Consider the following 18,600-nt stretch of genomic DNA (forward strand, 5'->3'; position numbering starts at 1 on the left):
GCTGCGTGAGCCTCGCGCTGCCGCTGCTGCCAGAGCTGCCGAAACCTCTGTGCTGCCCCGGCTGCAGGTTTTTGCTGCTCCTGCAGCACCCGGGTGTCTCAGAACTGCACAAGATCCTTGGGGTGAAGCAGCTGGTGGTTCTGCCCTGGCATGTCCTGGGATGGGGCAGTAAGTGCTGGGGATGGGGGTGTGGGGAGGGTAGTGGGGGGGGGGGGGGGGGGGCGGTGGTGTCTCCCAAACTTTCTTCCCTTGCTGGAGTGGGGTGTGCACCCCACAGTGCAGGTTGGCTGCAGCGGGGCTGTGGGCAGACGGTGCAGGTTTTGGACCAGCCGTGGTGAGCTGGAGGGGGTCTGCTGATGCTCCCCCCGGTTACTGGGGGCTCCTTTGCTCAAACCACATCTTCAGCCCTGGCTCTCACGCTGCCTCTTGCTGGGTTTAATGGGATTGATGGGGTGTGACAGGCTTTCCTCCCCCCACCTTCAGGAGCTCCCAGAGGTATTTTCAATCTACATTTGGGTGAAATTCAGTCTGAATCTGCTCCAATGCTCACTCCCACTTCGGGGCACAGCACCAGACCCCAGGGCTGTGTCCGGCTGCTTGTGGAGGACCCCCACTGCTAATGGCAGAGCGGGGCTGGGCCCGGGGACTTCCTCAGCATCTCCCTGGTTCCCAGCAGCTCATCAAAGCCGTCACTTCGAGCATTTCTTGGCCTGGAAGGATCCTGTGTTGGCCCAGGTAAGACCTGCTCGCTCTGCCAGGCTGCTGGGGAGCCACGGCTCGGCACAGCCCCTGCCCGTGGTGCGGGACAGCTGCTTCATGGAGACAGACCTTTTCTGTAGGTCCTACTACTTTTTTCTTCGTGCCTTTGCTTTAAGTATTTCCCCACTGAAGTCAGTCTTGTGACCTCTTGCTGCTACTGTTAAGATGTTTCCCTCCAGCTTACGCAGGGCAAATTTTGAGGCACAGGGAGAGGAACTGACGTGCAGGTGGTGGTGGGGAGGGGACAGCACCAGCCCCTGAAGGACCTGGAGCTTCGGCCTCATCCAGCAGCTGCAGGTCCCGGGGTGGTACATGGCTCCGCTCCCTTCTTGCAAGTCTGGCCCCGTGAGTCCCAAGTTTCTCCCCACACACCCTTCAACTCCCACTGACCTTGGTTTGTCAGGGGTTTGCTCTGTTTCTTGCTAAACTGATTTTTTTTTTTTCTATTTTATTTTTTCCCTCCCTGTTGCCGATGGGGTTTAGCTGAGCCCAGCACAGGGTGCTGCCAGGAGGGATGTAGGCAGGAGTGGTGGCTCGGTGGGAACATTTTCCCGTGGTGGCTCTGCAGGTCCCACGTGGTGGCTTCCAGCCGCGGCCGCGCGCCGGCAGCACGGCAAAACTGTCGGCACATGCTGTGGTTTGGAGATGCACTGACTGAAAAGCTTTTGTCTTTTCAAGAAGTTAGCAAAATGCTACCACCGTGCAGCGGCGGTTGCATGAAGTGTAACGTGAGAGGCTGAAAGTGGAACTGGGAGCTGCTGGGGTCCCGAGCTGAGCTGCCTCCGCCAGACGTAAACCCGCCCCTTTGCACTTACAAATGCTTAAACCAGCACTTTTTACACACGCTGGTGTCTGGCAGATGGCTTGATGTTGTATCTCTCGGGAGGAAGCACTCGAGTTGTCTTAGAAAAGCCTGGTAGGCTGCAGCTCTTTACGGTGCTTTTAACGCATTTGCAAAACCTGACGTGGCGCTGTCCTTGTGCGGGTTTAGCAGAGCGAAGGTCAGTGCAAGTTTTGGGGTGTAGTGGTGGCCCCAGCCCTGAGGGACCCCTCACCCGAGCACCCCGCATCCCCTCTGGTGCTCTGTCCCCAAGATTTTTATGCTGTGGCTGCCGCCATGGCCCCCAGTTGCCTGCAGTTACAGGCTGGGGGCTGTAAACCGGGCTGGGCTATTGAGGTGTTGTCTCCCCTTGGCCCTGCGGGTGTAAGGGGGGCAGGAGAGGCTGGAGCTGTGGGGTCTGTGCGCTGTGCTGGGCGCCTGGCACAGCACCCCAAACCCAGAGTCCCATCTCTGCCTTAAGTGCCTCTCGGTGGAGGGTGCGGGATGGCACGTTGCTGGTTTTGCTTAAGAAGGTGTTTTAACGCCGGGGTGTGGGCAGTGGTGGCAGCGACCGCGTGGCAGTCGAGCAGGGAAGGCTCGGGAGTGTTTGTCCCGTTCCTGGTGGGTACCTGGGCTGCTCCGAGGTGGGATGCAGCAGGATGCTGCTGTGCAACTGGGCAGGAAGGAGCAAAGTCAAATCCCACAAAGGTGCTGTGAGATGGGAGCAGGAGAGGGACGAGAAGAGGAGCTTCGGCGACCTCCTCCAATCCCACTTGCAAAAGCCAAGCAGGGAGGAGTCGTGTCTTTAGCTGCCAAGTTCCAAAACAGTGAGCTAATACCTAAAACCCCAGCAGTAAATCGTGTCTGTTTGCACGATGCCGTTCACGCTACCGAAGTGGAAACGTGGACTCCACAAATATGCGCAGCGCTGAGAAGTGTGAAGCACAGTCAGATTTTTCCAGGGGCTCAGCCCGCAGCTGCCATTAGGTCTGACGAGCTTGCGCAGGTTCAGCGTTTTGGAAAAAGACGACTTTCTAAACAAACATAATCCTAGTAACAAAACCTTGAGGTTGTCTCGAGGGGCGGTGGGCTGAGGTTTGGGTTTCCTTTATTACTGAGAGCCTGTTCTGGAAATCACAGTGCTTACTGACACAAATCTCAACTCTGGTGGGAAGATTTGCAGCTTTAAATGTTTTCTGCCTGTGTTTGGGGAGGGAAGAGCAGAGCGGAGTGGGCACTGATGGCCACCCAGATGCCCATGCCACCCGCCCGGGGCAGGGGATTGCTGCCGGGGGTGCACAACCCCCCATTTTGACATTGATATTGAGCTGGCAGTGGAGAGCAGGTCTCCCGGGAGTGGCCCTGCCACAGCTCCCTGGGGTCACCTGCGTGTCCCTGCTCCCTGTTCTGGGAGGGGAAGGGGTGGGCACGGTGTCACTCCCCTCCACCAAGCGCTTCTCCCTCCTGCCCCAGCAGAAATCTCTCTCCGGAGGGGCCGGGTGCTTGCTGCAGCATGCCAGACTCTTCCTTTCTGTCACTGCTTTCATAGTGTCTGTCTAGGTGGATAAAAACAGAGGTCTGTTTTCTGTAAAGCTGTTGATACTAAAAGGAATAGCTGGGTCCGTGTGGGCGTTGAGCGAGAACAGAGACTTACTCATGCAGGGTGAGATTTTGTTGCTTCAAGTTTGAAAGAAAAGTTTTTAGGCAGATTTGTTCACAAAGTGCTGTAAATAAATAGGCTGAAGAACAGAGAGGGCAGTGGGGGAATGCTCGGTGCCGTTTGCTTGCCAGTATCAGGTGAGGATGAAAAAAGCAGAGTGAAGGAATCTGGTTTTGTTTGGGGGAGATGAGACTGATGGTACACCTCATGGTCAGGAAAAACACTCAAAGGGGAGCCAGGATATCAAATCTTTGAATAAGACACTGATCTGGGACATGTGGGAGATGCTGGCCACGGCTCTGCAAGCCCTGCCAGCGGCGGTGGGACCAGAGTACAGAGACCTGGGGACACGAGGCAGGGGCAGCACGGGGATGCTCTGGGCAGGGCTGGGGCCAGTGAAGCAGGTTTGGATTTATGAGCAGCCAATGCACCCCCACACGGGTGTGTGTGCCCCCCCACACCTCCCCATACCCATGATACAGGCATCCCAGGCTCTCCAGCACTTTGGTGCAGGGTTAAGTCCTCACACAGGATATATCTGGGCCTTCTGATACGGGTGGATCCCGTGGTACCTTGTGACCCAGCTAAGTCCTGCCACTGTTGTCATTTCACAGCGATATTTCCAGTTCCCTCAGCCCCGTTTAGGAGATGGGTTTTGTAGCCCCAGCGCTGCCCGTGCCAGCCCTGTCTCCAAGGCTCCCAGGCTGGCAAAGAGGGTGGATCCACACAGGGAAAAAGCAGGTGAGCTGCTCTGCTTCCCCTGGGCTTTATCATACCAGAGCTTCCTCCTGCGGGGAATCTGTGGTTTGTCTCTGCAGCCAAGGGAGCTCCCCCGGGGAGGGAGGATGCTGCAACGACGGACGGGCGGCTGGTGGGAGGCCCAGGGCACCGGCTGCTGTGAATCCGAGCAACTCTGCCAGCCTGCATGCTGCGGGGAGGCTGGAGCACTGAAGAAGGCCTTTTTTTCTCTTCCCACTTTTCGTAGTGGAGATGCTCTGAAACTGCAAGTTATTTGCAAAGAGGAGGAAACTGGCCAAAAACTTAATTTGTGAAGGTCTTAGTCTCCTCCTTGGAAGCTCCGGCTGGTAAATAACAACACCACACTCTCTGTGCACTCATGCTGATGTCTCCCAGTTCATCCTGACCTTTGCTTGACTTCAAAGACGACATAGATGGCTGATTTCAACTAGAACCTGAAGATAAGCCACCAAGATAAAGGGCAATTAGATAAGCATGTGAGAGTCTCTCTTGCTAACTCTTTTTGAAAATACTTCAAGACTAACTGGAAACCGGGAGTGGTGATGCAGACAACGAAATCCCACACCCACCATCTGGAGCCTGGTGATGACTGTCAGTGCTTTTGGGTGACAAACAGAGGCTGCTCTGCTGTGCCAGTGGCTCGGGCACGCGCGCGTCCCCCCAGCCCGACACGAGGGACTGGCCGCCTCAGCTTCCACCAAAGCGTGCCTCAGTGTCCCTTCCTGCTGCAGCAGCAGGTTCCTTGGCCATTGCCTACTCCTTCCCAGAACCAGGACCCACAGCTGGACACCCTTCTCCAAAGCTCTCCCCCATCGCCTTGGGTTTGTCTTCAGCTTCGAAGAAATGTCACAGAGAGACTGCAAAGGGCATCCCGGGGCTTCGGAGGCTGCGTTTTGTAGCTCTAGACTCAGAAGATGCCTGGGTCCAAGCAAAATGACAGAAGCAGCATGCAGCTTCCTTCCTGAGGTTTCCCACCACCCAGGACTTGACTCTGAACTTCATTTAATGTCTTCTGGGAGTCTTCAGGACCGTTGTCCATTTGGGTTATGACCTTGATGCCTCTTTCCTTGTTATGCCCTGTGCTGTTGTGGGACCCCTGACTTTGCCCCCACTCCTGTGATGCTGGCACTGGGCTGGCTTTATTTTAGCCACGTCCTAGAAGCCTCCCACCATGGCTTGGACTTGGGCTTGGAGAGCCTTTGGGCAGGTTCATCTCCACACCTCGTATCCAGAGCTGGTCAGGAGGGCTGACCTTGGAAACACAGCCCCCCCCTCTGATGAGCACACTTTCCCAATTGCAAATGAAAGCTCTCAGGTATCCAACTGCATCCCATGCTGCTGGAGGGATGAGGTCTGTGCCAATAGCCGTGTCTTGTTTCAGAGCGAAAGCTCTGAAATTCAACTTGAATTTAGATTTAATGTGACCTTTTAGCATCCTTGTCCATCACGTAATCCATGTACGTATGTGCTATGACGTTCACGCAAAATCAAGGGACTGTACGTGTGACCTGCTGACTCTGAAGGAATATGTGAAAGATTCACCACAACATTTTTAATTTTTAGTAGTTAGTAGAAAAATAAACCCTCTCTCCTCACGCCACCTTCTTATTTTTAGTAGCAAACTTCCTGCTAAGGAAAAAAAATACATTTCTCACTATCGAGGGGATTGGTTTTGATCAAAAGTCTGGCTCTGCTCCAGGTAGATCATCAGTGTTTGCTACTACCTGAGAGATGAATCACAAAGATCTCTGTTTCCTCGTCTGTCAGCGCGAGCAGTCGCTGCTGCTCTTGCAGGGACAGAGGCGAGGCCCCGGCGCTGCCAGCGCTGCGTCTCCCCCTCCTCGAGCCGGGGCTGCAGCGGCCGTTCGCTGCGTTCCCACAGTGTTGGTCAACCCTGGACAACCCCCGATGGACACGCTGTCCTCGGGCCTCGGGGTGTGCGGGACAGGAAGGCGCGTTGTGCAATTGAGACTGGGGGAGTATTAAGCCCTTGTGCCTGGTTGCTATTTTGCTAGTGCCCTTAGTTTTCTAAAGACAAGGATTATGATGGAGAGCAGGTGTTTTTCCATGCATGGGCTGTCGGTACTTTCAAGCCAGCTCTAAATCCAGTGGAAGGTAACTTGTAGGCTTCTGTTGGCCAAGTAGGCTTTGACTTAGGTTGAGTTTCTGTCCTAGGTTGGTTTGTACCCCAGCTGATGGTAAGCTGTACAGTTTAAAAAAGCAAAACTTTCTGTGAGAAATCAGATGATGGTTGTATTTTTCTAAGAATCAGGATCAGGCACATCAGAGGGTTGTCAGGATTTCCTGCTGTGGAGCTTGGGATGAGCTGCGCTGGCACGGCTAAATTGCTTAATGCTCAGAAATGCCAGATTTGCAAAGCACCTTTTAGCATCAGGTTTGCCTGAACCTGGGGTTAGAGGGATTCTGCCGAGGGCTTGCTGGAGCTGACTGTAAATGACAGGCAGTGATGGCCAACGATTTAAACCCAGCTGTAAAAATAAGGTGCCCAACAACAAAATGTGCTTTTTGCTAACAGTAAGGTGCTCTCCAGAAACTGTCCTATCAGGTTAGAACAGGCCCACAGGAATCCTGTAGACTTTTGCAGCACCTTTTCCAGCCAGTAAAAGCAAAGCTGTTCCTTGCTGCTCTGCAAATCAGAGCAACTCAGCCTGACCCAGCAGTGGGAAGCTGCGAGCACATTAGGGAGAGGGTATGCGAGATGTGCCGGTCACAGCAGCTGGGGTCAGCATTGCAAAAGATTCAGGAAATGAAGTTTCGGCTCAGGGAAAAAGAAATTTGGCACTACTGCCAGGAAAGGAACCTTGTAGTCCAGCTCTATGGTCTGGAGCAAAGAAGACTCTTTTGTTGCTTCAGGGTGTGATGAAATGGTGGAGAGACCCTGCCAAGAGGCAAAGGGCAACAGATCACAGAAGGCAGAGGTGGAAAATGAGAACTGGCTGGGTTCAACTGCTGACTTGCCATCCCTAACCAGCTGAGGTTTTCTCCTTACTTTGTCAGCTGGAATCTCCATCTCCTCTTCCATCAGAAAGCCCAGGGAAGCGCTCTGATTTAAGCATCCGAAGAGCTGGCACGGATGGGAACCAATTCAACAAATTCCCTTCCTTCCTCTGCATCATCATCTAATAGCCCCAAGAATGAGTCAGTGCAGCTGTCTCGTGCTCTTTCACAAATTAATAGATTGGTGGTTGGGAGAGGACCTGAAAATGTCAGAGGGTTCGTGCATCTCTGTGGCATCACATTGTCAGCCTGCTGCTTCGCGCGCTGACAGGCGTCTTGTGAACCTCCCTGGGGCTGAGTTTCAATATCAGGAGCTGAATCCTCCCCAGAGACTCAGGACTTATCAGGATAAAGCAATTTAGCGCAAAGGGGAAAGCTGGCGGCTGCTGTTCCTGTTAGGTGGCTGCTCCTCCAGCCTGCCACGGGTCTCTGTATTGCTGAGGGTAACCAGCCCTTAGTCATTGCGAAACCTCCTGCGAGCGGAGGAGACGCCGGCAGAAGGTGCTTGGCTCTGGGGGGGCGGTGGGGTGCACCGGGGGCTCGGCTGGCGGCACAGCCCGGCACGTCGCATGGGAAAGGAGCTTCGCTGAAACCAGGCGCCTTTCTGAGAACCAGCCCCTTCGCTCCCAAACGTCTCCGCAGCCCCACGCAACCCCCATTCACCAGCTGCAGGTGCAACCGGGGGAATTGCCTTGGCTTTGCTTACCCCGTAGCCCCTTTTTGTTGTGTTTGTAATTCGCTTTCTGCTCCAAACAGTGTCTGCGGCAGCCACAGAAATGGTGCAAAGCTTCCTCGGGGTTTGTGCGGTGGGGCTGGATCCCTTCCACCCGCCTCGGATGCGTCCCACTGGGACACCCCTTTCCCCCATCCGTGTGTGTAACCCGGGGGATTCGGTGACGGGGAGCGCAGGGTGCAGCCCTGGGGCTGCGCGGCTCCAGCTTCCCATCCCTGTCCTGCTGCACCTGGAGGGGGAGGTGGGTGCCTCCTGAAGCTCCCCACTGGGAATGCTGGACCCTTACTGGTGAAGCAGGGTGGAAATGGCCGGGTTCAGGGCCTGATCGACAGTCAGTGTGCTTGTTTGCTGTTAACGGCTTTTTTGGGAGGGGTTGTGTTAACCTATGCTTCTTTTTTTCTATTTGCCTTGTGCCTTGCTGTGCTGTTGGACAGTAGATGAGTTTGTGACAGGAACCTGCAGAGCTCAGAAAGGGCTAGAGAAAAAAGAAACGCTGATGTTGGGGTAGCTGGTGAAATACTTCCTCCCAAGTAACATGCCCTCAAACTTTAAAGCCTGCAGAAAACTGATGGTTGGGCTTTTGCAGGGGACAAATTGACAGTTGAACGGTAGTTTGAATTTCTAGAGGAGCAAGGCCTGTTCCTTTTGCGGGGTTCCCACCCTGCAGCGTGCAGAGCTCTGGGCTTGGTCCCCAGAGAGAGACACAGGCAGGACTGATGCTGCCAGCACCTGCCTGCACTGAGTGAGCAACAGTTGTTGCTCCTTGAAAGCAAGAGCACCCCCTCATCAGCCTCGTGTGTGATCCCTGTGGGAGCCCCGCTTGCCACCCCCACCGATGCTGAGACCAAAAAGGCTCCTGGCAATGCCGAGAGAGGGGCAGGGCAGCCCCCAGCCACCCTACGTGTGCCAGAACCCCCATCCCGGGGTGAAACACGCGTGTCCCTGCACGCCTCTCGCTATGAGACAGCGGAGCTGCTGCTCCTCCAGCTTACGGGTAAAGCCAGAGCACAGATGAATAGGTGTCGGGCTTAGATTTCACTTGCTGAAATACTGAAAGTGGAGCCCCGTGGGGAGGGGTGGGATGTGGCGGTTCCCCAGGCTCAAAGGGCTGCTCGGGGCTGGCGTCCTTCCCTCCGGCTGTGCCCCGGTGGCTCCATGGGCTGCTGGCCCCCAAGACATGGAGACGAGCCCTTCCCAGAAACTGGGCCCCCGAGCACTGAAAGCGGGGTGCTGGCAGCATCGTGCTCCCGACTTTAGTAACGCTGCACCCTCCCGCACCCAGTATTAGTCAGGCTCTCGCCACCCAGGCGCAGCTGAGATAAGAAAGTGGCAGCCTGCGAAGCTGGGGCTGTGCCTGCTTCCCCCCGCTGCCCCTGGGTAACGCGTGCGCCCAGCTGGGACATGTCGCCCTGTTTTCGCTGCTCTACCTGACCTCTTTCATGACAAAAGCCCCAATTTTGGTCACGTGCCACTAAAATCTAGGACGCGGAGCGGCGTGAGCTGCGTGGGGCTGAGTGGTACAGCCAGTTAAAATTAAATAACAAGTGTTAACTGTAACCACAACCGAAATCAGGAAAGTTCTGAAAGATTTTGCAATTTAAAAATAGTTAAAACAGGGTTTACTTGTTTTGATTTTGCCCCTTCAGTGTTTAAAGGACCCCTGTCTCACTAGAAGCCGGGTCCCTGGTCCTCGTGGCACCCTGGGAGGCTGAAGGGTCTCACAGAAGGTGCTTGTTGTCTTTGTGCCAAGAGACACATTTTTTTCCTGTTACAAGGAAGAGGCCTGTGGGGTTTTGTTCCTCGTACCCAGCCCACGAGAGGAGATGTCTGTGTCTGCCCTGCTGTGTTCAGGAGTCACTTCCAGCGCTTCAGCTGGGCTCAGCTCATCTGCCCTCCTCATGTTGGCCAACAGAATTTGACCAAGAAGTTTAATTGCTTGACAGCAAGTACATACTGCCCAGCACCAGGGTCCTTATGGCTTTCAGGAAAGTTTCTAAAGAGAAAAGAAAAAGCAGAAGAAACGGCTCCTTCAGGCAGCAGATGCTTTCATGTGTTGCATCTCTTGGCAAGTTCCTTATTTGAAGTGAAACTTCCTTATGAACCAGGGAGCAGCTGATGCTCAGGCGCTTTTGGAGTCCTCAGGAGTTTTGTCCACTTGCATGTGTGCTTGTGCACAAGTTGCAGCAATTAAACTAAAGCCCTTGTGAAAGCCACTAACTTTTTCCCTGTGCAAACCTGGTGTCCACACTCTTTCACATCTTCCTGAAAGCCAGGATTCTCTCTGATGGGGGCGGGGGGGGGGGGGGGGAAGTGGAAGAAGTGAGTGACTGCCTGCACTGGAGCACCTTGCAACGGCCACACTGCTGGCAGCAGGGATGATTGCCAACGCAGCTCGCTGGCAGTGATTCATCCGCTGCGGCTCGGCTGGTTTCACCAAGAAAACCCGTGGTTAGGCAAGCCTGGACTTCGCCAGCTGTGGCGGGTTGTCTCTGTCTGTGGGTCCTGTGCCACGGAGCCCACTCGGGGTCCATCTCGGCTGTTGGAAACGTGCGGCTTCAACCACAGATGGAGCTTCTGCTGAATGAGCACCAACTGGACTTTCTAGAGAGGAAAATGAAAATCAGGCGGTGGTTCTTGGTGTTACTGTCTGAACACCCGTGGTGCTGGCTGCTGGGGCATGCTGGGAGGCAGAAATGGGATTTTTATGTAGCGCTGGCTGCATTACGGTGGGCTGGATTGGCCACGCTGTTCCTGGTGGGTTTGTTTCTGGCCTGACAGCGATGATCTGCTCTTCAAGAGCAGCGCAACCACCCCTCGGGAACTGAAGGTCTGACAAACCTCCCTCTTCTCTGTATTTAGGCCAAATCTCCAATTCTTTTCCTCTAGGGTCTAATATTTAAGCACTTTATTACTTTTTGGTTTTAACCCAAACAGTGGCTTAACCACATGCTGCCCGCACCAGACGGAAATCTTTGTGGCATTGGCAGCGCCTGGTCGAGACGCAGCGTTTGGGCCAGGGAGCAGCTCAGCCTGGGCTGGGGGGTGACTCAGGCTCCCAGGTACCGGTGCTGCTGATCAGGCAGTGGGGTGAGCTCTCAGGAAGGAAACCATTTGCTTCTGTGGGATAAAAACCCCAGAAAACCGCCACCACCTCTGATCTATGTGACAGGCTTGTGCTGTTACTGTAACACCCAGACTGACACTGAGATTGGCAGGAACTACATCAGCACGGAGCGATGGGGATAACACGTCGCGCCGGGCCATGCAGCCTCCCCGCCACAGCAGCTTTCGGGGTTGCAGGAGCAGCAGAAGGTTGCACACAGAAGAGCTGTGCAGGGGAGCACTGCCCGTTTCGTTTTGCAGAGGGGATGTTGTGCCTGGGGTCTCACCCTGCGGCTCTCCCGGCCCTGGTGGGACCTGGCACAGCGCTCCTGCTCTCTGCTCAGCTCATCTCACCCATTTCAATCAGCTTCGATGTCACGCACAGAGCTCATGCTGTGATGGCATCACGCTGCCATGGTAAAAGAGTAGTTTTTGTTGTTTTTTTTCCCCCCAAACACTGATGTTTTTGGCATGCGTTAGTTGATTTTGGGACCCCAAGGGGTCAGGGCGCAGCCTGGCGAGATGCTGTGAGCAGGGAGGCAGGTGATGCTGGTGCTGTGATTCTGGTTTGAGGTCGGTGTCGTGAGTCGCATGGATGAGTTGTAACGGTGCCTTGTGTGTCTCAGCTCTGCAGCCTGCCTTTTGGGTTTTTTTTTCCTTTTTTTTCCTTTTTTTTTTTTAAGCAGGGTACCCTGGCGGGAAGGGACTGTTGTGGACAGGGCTGATCTAGCAGTGGGAAACGGCTGCTTGAGGACACGGCCAGAAATGAATCATGGTGGTTGCTCCTCTGCTGAAAAGGTCATTTCTCCATGGTAGACGCTGCCTTTGGTTGCGCAGACGGCTTCTGCTGGGATTTCCAGAACACCCTTCCTAAAGCTTCTTGGAGATGATACATATGTTTAGTCAGAGGTGTGTTTGTGTTGCCCACCAGCTCTGCGTCATGATGCAAACATCCCTGTGTTTTGGTGACAAATGGCACGGATTTCTTTGCATGTGACTTGCATGGCGATCTAGCACGAAATGTCCCCTGGCTCTTGCTTCACTCTCCCTCGAGTGAACCCCTGCCCCTGGCTGGGAGCCCAGCAGCACCTTTCCACATCGCCCCAGCTTCCCAGCCCAGTTGTGGAGGAGCAGAGCTGCATCGCTCCATCATGCCACCTCCCCTCCTGCGATGGTGCCCCTGCAAGCAGGCAGCTGTCCTGTCCAGATTGCTGACTTGCTCTGCCTCCATTTTCTGCTGTGTCAAATATCTCCTGTAGCATCAGGTAACTGGAAACCTTCATTCTCCGTACAGCAAGAGGCATCCCATCTGCTTCCTTCCTGTGGTTACTTTAACCAGAGTGACTGAGCTTTACTGAGAAACTCACCACAGCTGAGCTGACGCTGCCCCTTTCTCCACATGGGGCAGAGCCCGGGCACCAATTTTGCTCATGAGGGTCCTTGGCCTCCTACCTCATGGGCTCTGAGAGCTGTTTCCTGCCTCCCTATGGAAGAAAAGTTATATAAAAGGGATGAAAATAGGTGCAGTGGGGTCAGGGGAGCATGTGGACCAGATGTGTCTGGGCTGAAGCTTCAAGCAGTGCTCCTAAGTGAAGGTTTTACTGAGAACACAAATAATCTCTCATGGCAAATTCAGAAATTCCACTGCCCATCACCAGCCTGAAGTTTGGGCTGAAACAGACTTAGAAATTGTCATCTTAAATGAAAAAAATTATTTCTAATGCAGTGAGGAAAGAAACCCCGGCTGCCAATAAACACCTGGAGCCTGCTGGACTTGCCAAGGGCTGAGAGAGGTGAAAACGAAAGAGGCTTGAAAGTGCAACAGGAACGTGGCCAGGCAGGTACCTGCCAGCAGCTGCCCCGGGCTGTCGGTGTGAGCTGGAGTTTGGAAGTGGTTACACTGGTTGAATTCTGGGTTTATTAGTAACAGAGCTGTAAATTCCCACGTGCGTGTCTGCTCGGTTTTGTTCGAGATTCAGCTGCTGTGCATAGGGATCCATGTGCATAGATATGTAATCCCCAGCCTGAGGAAAAGCAAGAAATTCTGTTGATAATTTGTATTAGTCTAGTTTTTATCTAGTATCTACTATCTGATCTAGGATCAAGGCCTCATCCTGACTGAGAACAAATGTGAAGTTAAAAACATCTCGGTAGATAACGGAGGCAGCAGTGCTATCTCCTGTGAATCAGGGGAAAGGAGGCGCAGGGATGTTAAAGCCCTGGTGATTGTCGATGACATTCAAGCATGTAACCTGTTATTTAACTGTAAATGCTGTGCTGGAAAGGGCAATGGCTGAAACACTTGCTGCAGTTAGAGGCTGAAGAGGCTGCAGTGACCCATGGAGTACCCTGGGACCAGTGTTTCTCTACTGGAGGAAATCACTGGCAGGTATTTATTCCAGCAAATTTTGTCAGAAATTTGCATTTACATGTGAGGACCTCAAGGTCTTCTCACTTCCCCAGTCATTAATGCATGCGACGCATCCTTGGTGGTCCTCCTCGCCTGGACCCGTGCCCGCTGGGCTCTTCCCCAGCCCGGTGACACCGGGCACAGCATCTACGCACCGGTGCTGATTCACAGCCTTGTTAACAACTTGCAAGAACAGAACAGAGGCTTTATTCTTTAGGAGGTCTTTATTAGCAAAAATAAAAGATTTCTTTTCATACAGATAAACACGCAAAAGTTCACACAGTGACAGAAACCGTGGCCAAGGCACGGTGCCCCCTGCCAGCACCACCCCCTCAGGAATGGAGCTGCTGATGCTCTTGGCTCTCGCCGTGGCTCCGGGGCCGTCCTTGCTTCTCCTACAGCACTGAAGTCAAGGCGTTTGGTGGAAAAACAAGTACAGAGTTGGCTCGACAGGAGCTCAATGTGTCCTGGTAAGAAGGTTAATTTAAGTTTTACAGCGTTTGGCTCCCACACTGCCCTTGAGCTGATGCCACCCCACTGCTTTCAGCAGAAGGAGAGACCCCCGGAGCCGCATTCCTGCTTTGGGGCTGCCCTTGCTCTGGGATAACCAGTTCCCATGTGGGCAGGCTGCCAGCAGGAATGCCCTTCTGTCACCATAAACGTAAAAATAGAATAAATCAAGTATAAATAGCCTCTCGTCAGTGGTAACTTACAAAGCAAACAACAAACTGACAGTGTTTCATCATACTGGTGCCCTAATACTTCTAAATATTAGAAGCAAATGCCTTTGGGTTGTGGCATTTTCCTCTGGCTCAGCGTCCTGTCGCGCTCATGGGGGCACACAGGAGCCTGGGGTGGGGAGGAAGGGGACCCCGAAAACCAGCCGCTCGCGGGGGCACCGAGGCTGCTCTCGCTGCAGCCTCCCCCCCACAGCACTCGGCTGCTGCGGCTCCTCGTGCGCGGGGTTGGAAATAGCACAAACCCAAATATTGTCAGTGCTGCGTGCAGCTTTATGAATTTGAATGCAAATTACCCGTGCCACCTTAAAATGGTGGTTAATTAAATACCCTCTAACTTCTAACAGAAAAAAACCCAACAAAACAGCAAGTAAAACCCAATCAAAGACTGGAAAATAGCAAGATTAACTTTTGAAAGTGCAGAGTGGCTGACCCAGCAGCTCTGGAAGTTTGTCATTAGCAACATTTAAATCGAGTTCTATTAGAACCAAACATTTCCTTTCTACTACTGTAATTTTTCTTTAATCTGGACTAATATATAGACTGAAGTCTAGAGGTGGGGTTAACCAATCTATTGCTGTGGCACAATCCCATGTCGTTCATGGCAGTGCAGGTCCTCCTCCACGTTGCTTTTCATGCACAGGAGAAAAAAAGGCCCTTGGTTACATTTATGGTTATTTTGCTCAGTGCAAAGCCATGGAATAATTCTGAATATTTCAAAGTCTAATTCCAGCTGCAGAACTAGAGTCAGTGACATGATTATGCATTGGTCGCGTAAATAAATAGAGGGGTAGAGCATGAGGAGAGTGCTCATTTGCTTAAAACTAAGCTTTGCTGAACTCAGAGCTGGAATTGCTCCTGTTCAGGTGACTGTGCTCAGTGACATTGCACTCAGGATAAACTGCTCATTATCTGCTCCCCAGAAGAACACTGCTTTGGGGGTTTTGAAGCTATGAATAAAATAGCACTATCATAAACAGTATTAAAATATTGAACAATAAATAATATTTTACAAGCTCATCACACTTTTCTTCAAAACATATTGTAAACATAGACACTGAGGTATTGGAAGTAATAAATATTAAATTCAGTTGTTAAAATAACTTTTAAATACAATACTAAACTGGAAGTTATTGACCTGTAATTCTTGACTTGAACCCTAAGATAACTTAATCTCTCATGTGTTTTTGCAGCCTAAAGTAATTTCCGAAAAACCAGCAGGATTTTGTGCGAAAGGTGCAGACCCATCGGTGTTTTCACTTCTTTCTCTTCATCAGCAAGTACTCTTCGATGTAGTTGATGAAGATGTCAAACTCTCCCATGGCCTTGTAGATTCCATTCTCGTTCATCTGCGGGTGAAAGCCAAGTCCCTTTAAGTCTGAACGTGACGATATCGGTGATGAACAATCACTAGACATATTCCCCTTCCACCGATATCTCCAGCTTCTCTGCCCAATCCCTCAGGGGAACCTCCTGGCTGCTCCTTTGAGCATCGCTCTCTGGATTTCTCTGCCTCAGGTATTTATATAATTAAAGACTTTTTTGGATTCTGTTCTCTGTCCTAAGTTGAAGCTGGCAGTAAAATCTACTGCCTTGCCTGGGACGGTGGGTCCCTCCCGACCTCAGCGCAGCCACGCAAGAGGGGTCCTTACCTTATCGAACATCTCCTTAATGTGCTTTATGGTTTTGCTCCTCTTCTCACACGTGAAGAACCTGTGCTGCAAAGGGACAAGACCAACGGCTTCAACCACACGGGTTTCCTTCCCGGGGCGCGCGGCAGCAGCTCTCCCCTCCTCCTGCCCCTCGTCACTGCCGCCCCGCTGGTTTCCACCTTCCCCACCTCCAGCCATGGGGCTCTCTGGGGCAGCACCTGCGGCTGCTTTGCACCGTGCACTGATGAAAGAGCCCGCCGCGACCTCCTGGACCCCCAGCCCTCTCCTGGACCTGTGCCCCTTGCTGCCGGCCCCGGGTGAGGGCAGCCCCACCGTGCTCTCTGCCCGGGGCAGGATTTGTCCCGTCTGACTCAGCCTGAGGCAGGTGATGGGGTTGCGGCCGCACCAGGCGCGTCTTTGGGAGGCGTCGTGGCAGAGCCGCGCTGCTCCGGCACCCAGGTAAGGGACAGACCCTCCACCCTCCCTCCCCTTATCTCTTCATCAGACTCCCTTGGGTGGGGATGGCTGCAAATAAGTGGGGCTCCTAAACAGAGCCTCTGAATCATTGCTATTTAACTGAAAAAAAACCTGGAGGAACCCCATCCTCATGGGGTCTGCCAGCCCCTGCCTGCCTGAAGCCCGGCTCCCCTGCACCACCCTGACACCCCCTGCTCCTGGGGACCCCCAGCACCCACTCCCCACCCTGTTGGCTCTGCCTTTCCAGAGCACTGATTTCCTCCCCCCCAACCCCGTGACACTGAGCCCCACTCACACAGCGCCTCATCGTCGCCTTCAGGCTCAGCAGCATGTTGCCCAGGTCGCCCATGCTCTGCCGGTGGTGGGTGCTGGTCTTCATGGCGCTGGGCAGGACCTCCTCGGTGTAGAACCGCATCATCTCTGACACCGACTGGCAGCCGAAGCTTCCCTAGGGGAGAGGAGGTAACCGTGTTGGGGCTGGCCACCAGCGCCGCCGTGCATGGGTGCTTTTTAAAATCAAAATCGCGGCGGTGGTCAGAGCGCTCGCAGCGTGTTGGCGCCGCTCGCTGCGGCTGCGATACGGGGGGAGCCCTGCGTCAGCCCTGCCACAGACACACGTGTTACGGCTTGGCTGGAGAACTGTCCCTGTCTGATATTAGGAAACGCCCCAGCATACAGTCTGCTTCCTTTCTTACAAAACGCTGGCTGAAGGATGAGGAAGGATAAGGGACTTAGATGAGAATTATAATCCTTACCTTAAATTCATCCAGCAGTTCGGAGCTGAGCAGCTGGATGCTGAGTTCATCATCTTTTGATTGCTGTGGAAGGGTGCAATGGAAACATGAGCTTTACTCAGACAGGCAGCGAACGCTGTTTTTTCCCTCTGCTTTACCAAACGATTGCTTTGCTTGTTTGCTTTGTGGTCTCCCTGAAGCGAAGGCGAAGAGCACCCAGCACACGTGTGTGCGTGGCACAGTAACACCAGTACAGGAGTCACCAACTCTTGTGCCATCATCTTGCCGTGCAACTGCCGTTAGGTCAGGACAGCAAGATAATGAATCACAAACTTCAGTACCAGTGATTTCACCGGTGTGAAACTGCTCCCGCCGCTGCCAGCTGAAGCTGCCGCGGGTGTCCATGTACGAGCGCTGATGCGAGCCGCCCGCTCTTCAAAGAGGGGTCGAGGTTATGGCAGCCCCTGGAAGCGAGGCACCACCCCAGCCTCCTGCCCGCGGGCTCGCCAGGGCAGGAGGGTTTAGTGCCCCTGGTTTTGTTATCTCTGTAGGTCTCCAGTCAACGGGGGGAAGGGGATCTGCAGAGGGTGTTTGTGCCTCTGCACCGTCAGCTCTTGGAAGACCAAGAGCTGCAGCGGGGTGGGCTGGCACCACCCAAAGCGTCACCCCATGGCACCAAAGTTCTTCGAGGCTTTCCCGAGAGGTTAAAAATATTCCTGCCCAACATCAACTGGGAGATTTACAGCAAGCTTGAAATCTAAAGTCTTGACTGTGTTCATCTGATAATAAATACAAGCCATGGCATCAGCCTGAGATTTAATCTGGAGAATTATCTTGTTTTATTACTAAAACACAGCGACATTAACTAAAATAGTAATGAAGATGTGACCAACCATCTCTATCAGTACTGATGCAAGGATAAATGCTCTGAGTGTACCTTGTGCTGCTTTCTCAGCAACCCTGAGGCTCCCGATTAGCTGCGATGCAAAGTGGTGACCTTTTACAGGCACCAAAGCAAGTGCTAGTTACTGTAGTGTTTCTCCAGTCATAAAATACCATGTACAGGCTTTTGTGGTTCTTTCAAAGAAAAAGTCTGTAGCAAAAGATTTCCCTTTTCATCTAGCATTAACTTTAGTGAGGCTGGACATCGTTGCTCAGAAGAAGGAACTATTTCCTTCCTATTAATTCAGTGAATAATTTGGTCTGCAGCATTTCGGGGGAACTCTGGCTAGTAACGTTCACAAAGATTCATTATGAAATCTCTTGAGTTCATAGTAGCTAAAACTAGGAAGAAAACTCTTGCATGTTGTCTCTCGGTGAGCAATGAAACCGAACTTCTCTTGCACACCCCCATCAGCCTCTAACACAACACACGACCAAATAATTTCTGCTGGGAGGAAGCTGTCTTCCTCCTCATCCAAATCACTGAACGCTGCAGAAAAAGCAAAACGAGAAGGAGAAGAAACAGGGTTATACTTACAAAATAATCCTTAATTTCCTCAAACTTGATCCTCAGCTCTCTGAGCTTGGCAGGCAGGAGCTCGGAGAAGTGGAGGCAGCTGGGCTCGACGGGCGAGCACCTGGCGGGCAGGGTGCAGGCGGCCAGGAGCAGCAGGAGCAGGGCTGAGCAGGGCTGCATGCTGTGGGAGCGAGCTGCTTGCCTCTTGGTCCGGTCCTGGGCTGAATTTCACAGGAGGGTAAAAAGCAGATCTGTAGCCTTCACCTTGATGGAGCCCCTA

The 18,600-nt window shown here is 53.0% G+C and overlaps 1 protein-coding gene across 1 annotated transcript; it reads right to left on the reverse strand.

The window, feature by feature from the left end:
• Window positions 1-15,063: 15,063 nt before the first annotated feature.
• IL10 (interleukin 10) lies at window positions 15,064-18,511 on the reverse strand. Its single transcript, XM_074893630.1, has 5 exons — window positions 18,342-18,511; window positions 16,883-16,945; window positions 16,423-16,575; window positions 15,651-15,716; window positions 15,064-15,347 (listed from the first exon to the last, which is right to left on the reverse strand). Exons 1-5 carry the CDS (start codon window positions 18,498-18,500, stop codon window positions 15,255-15,257), a joined length of 534 nt encoding a protein of 177 aa, XP_074749731.1. The 5' UTR covers window positions 18,501-18,511; the 3' UTR covers window positions 15,064-15,254.
• Window positions 18,512-18,600: the final 89 nt, after the last annotated feature.

The sequence above is a fragment of the Strix uralensis genome, chromosome 24 (genome assembly GCF_047716275.1).
Source record: "Strix uralensis isolate ZFMK-TIS-50842 chromosome 24, bStrUra1, whole genome shotgun sequence".
In the NCBI taxonomy this organism is placed as follows: Eukaryota; Metazoa; Chordata; class Aves; order Strigiformes; family Strigidae; genus Strix; species Strix uralensis.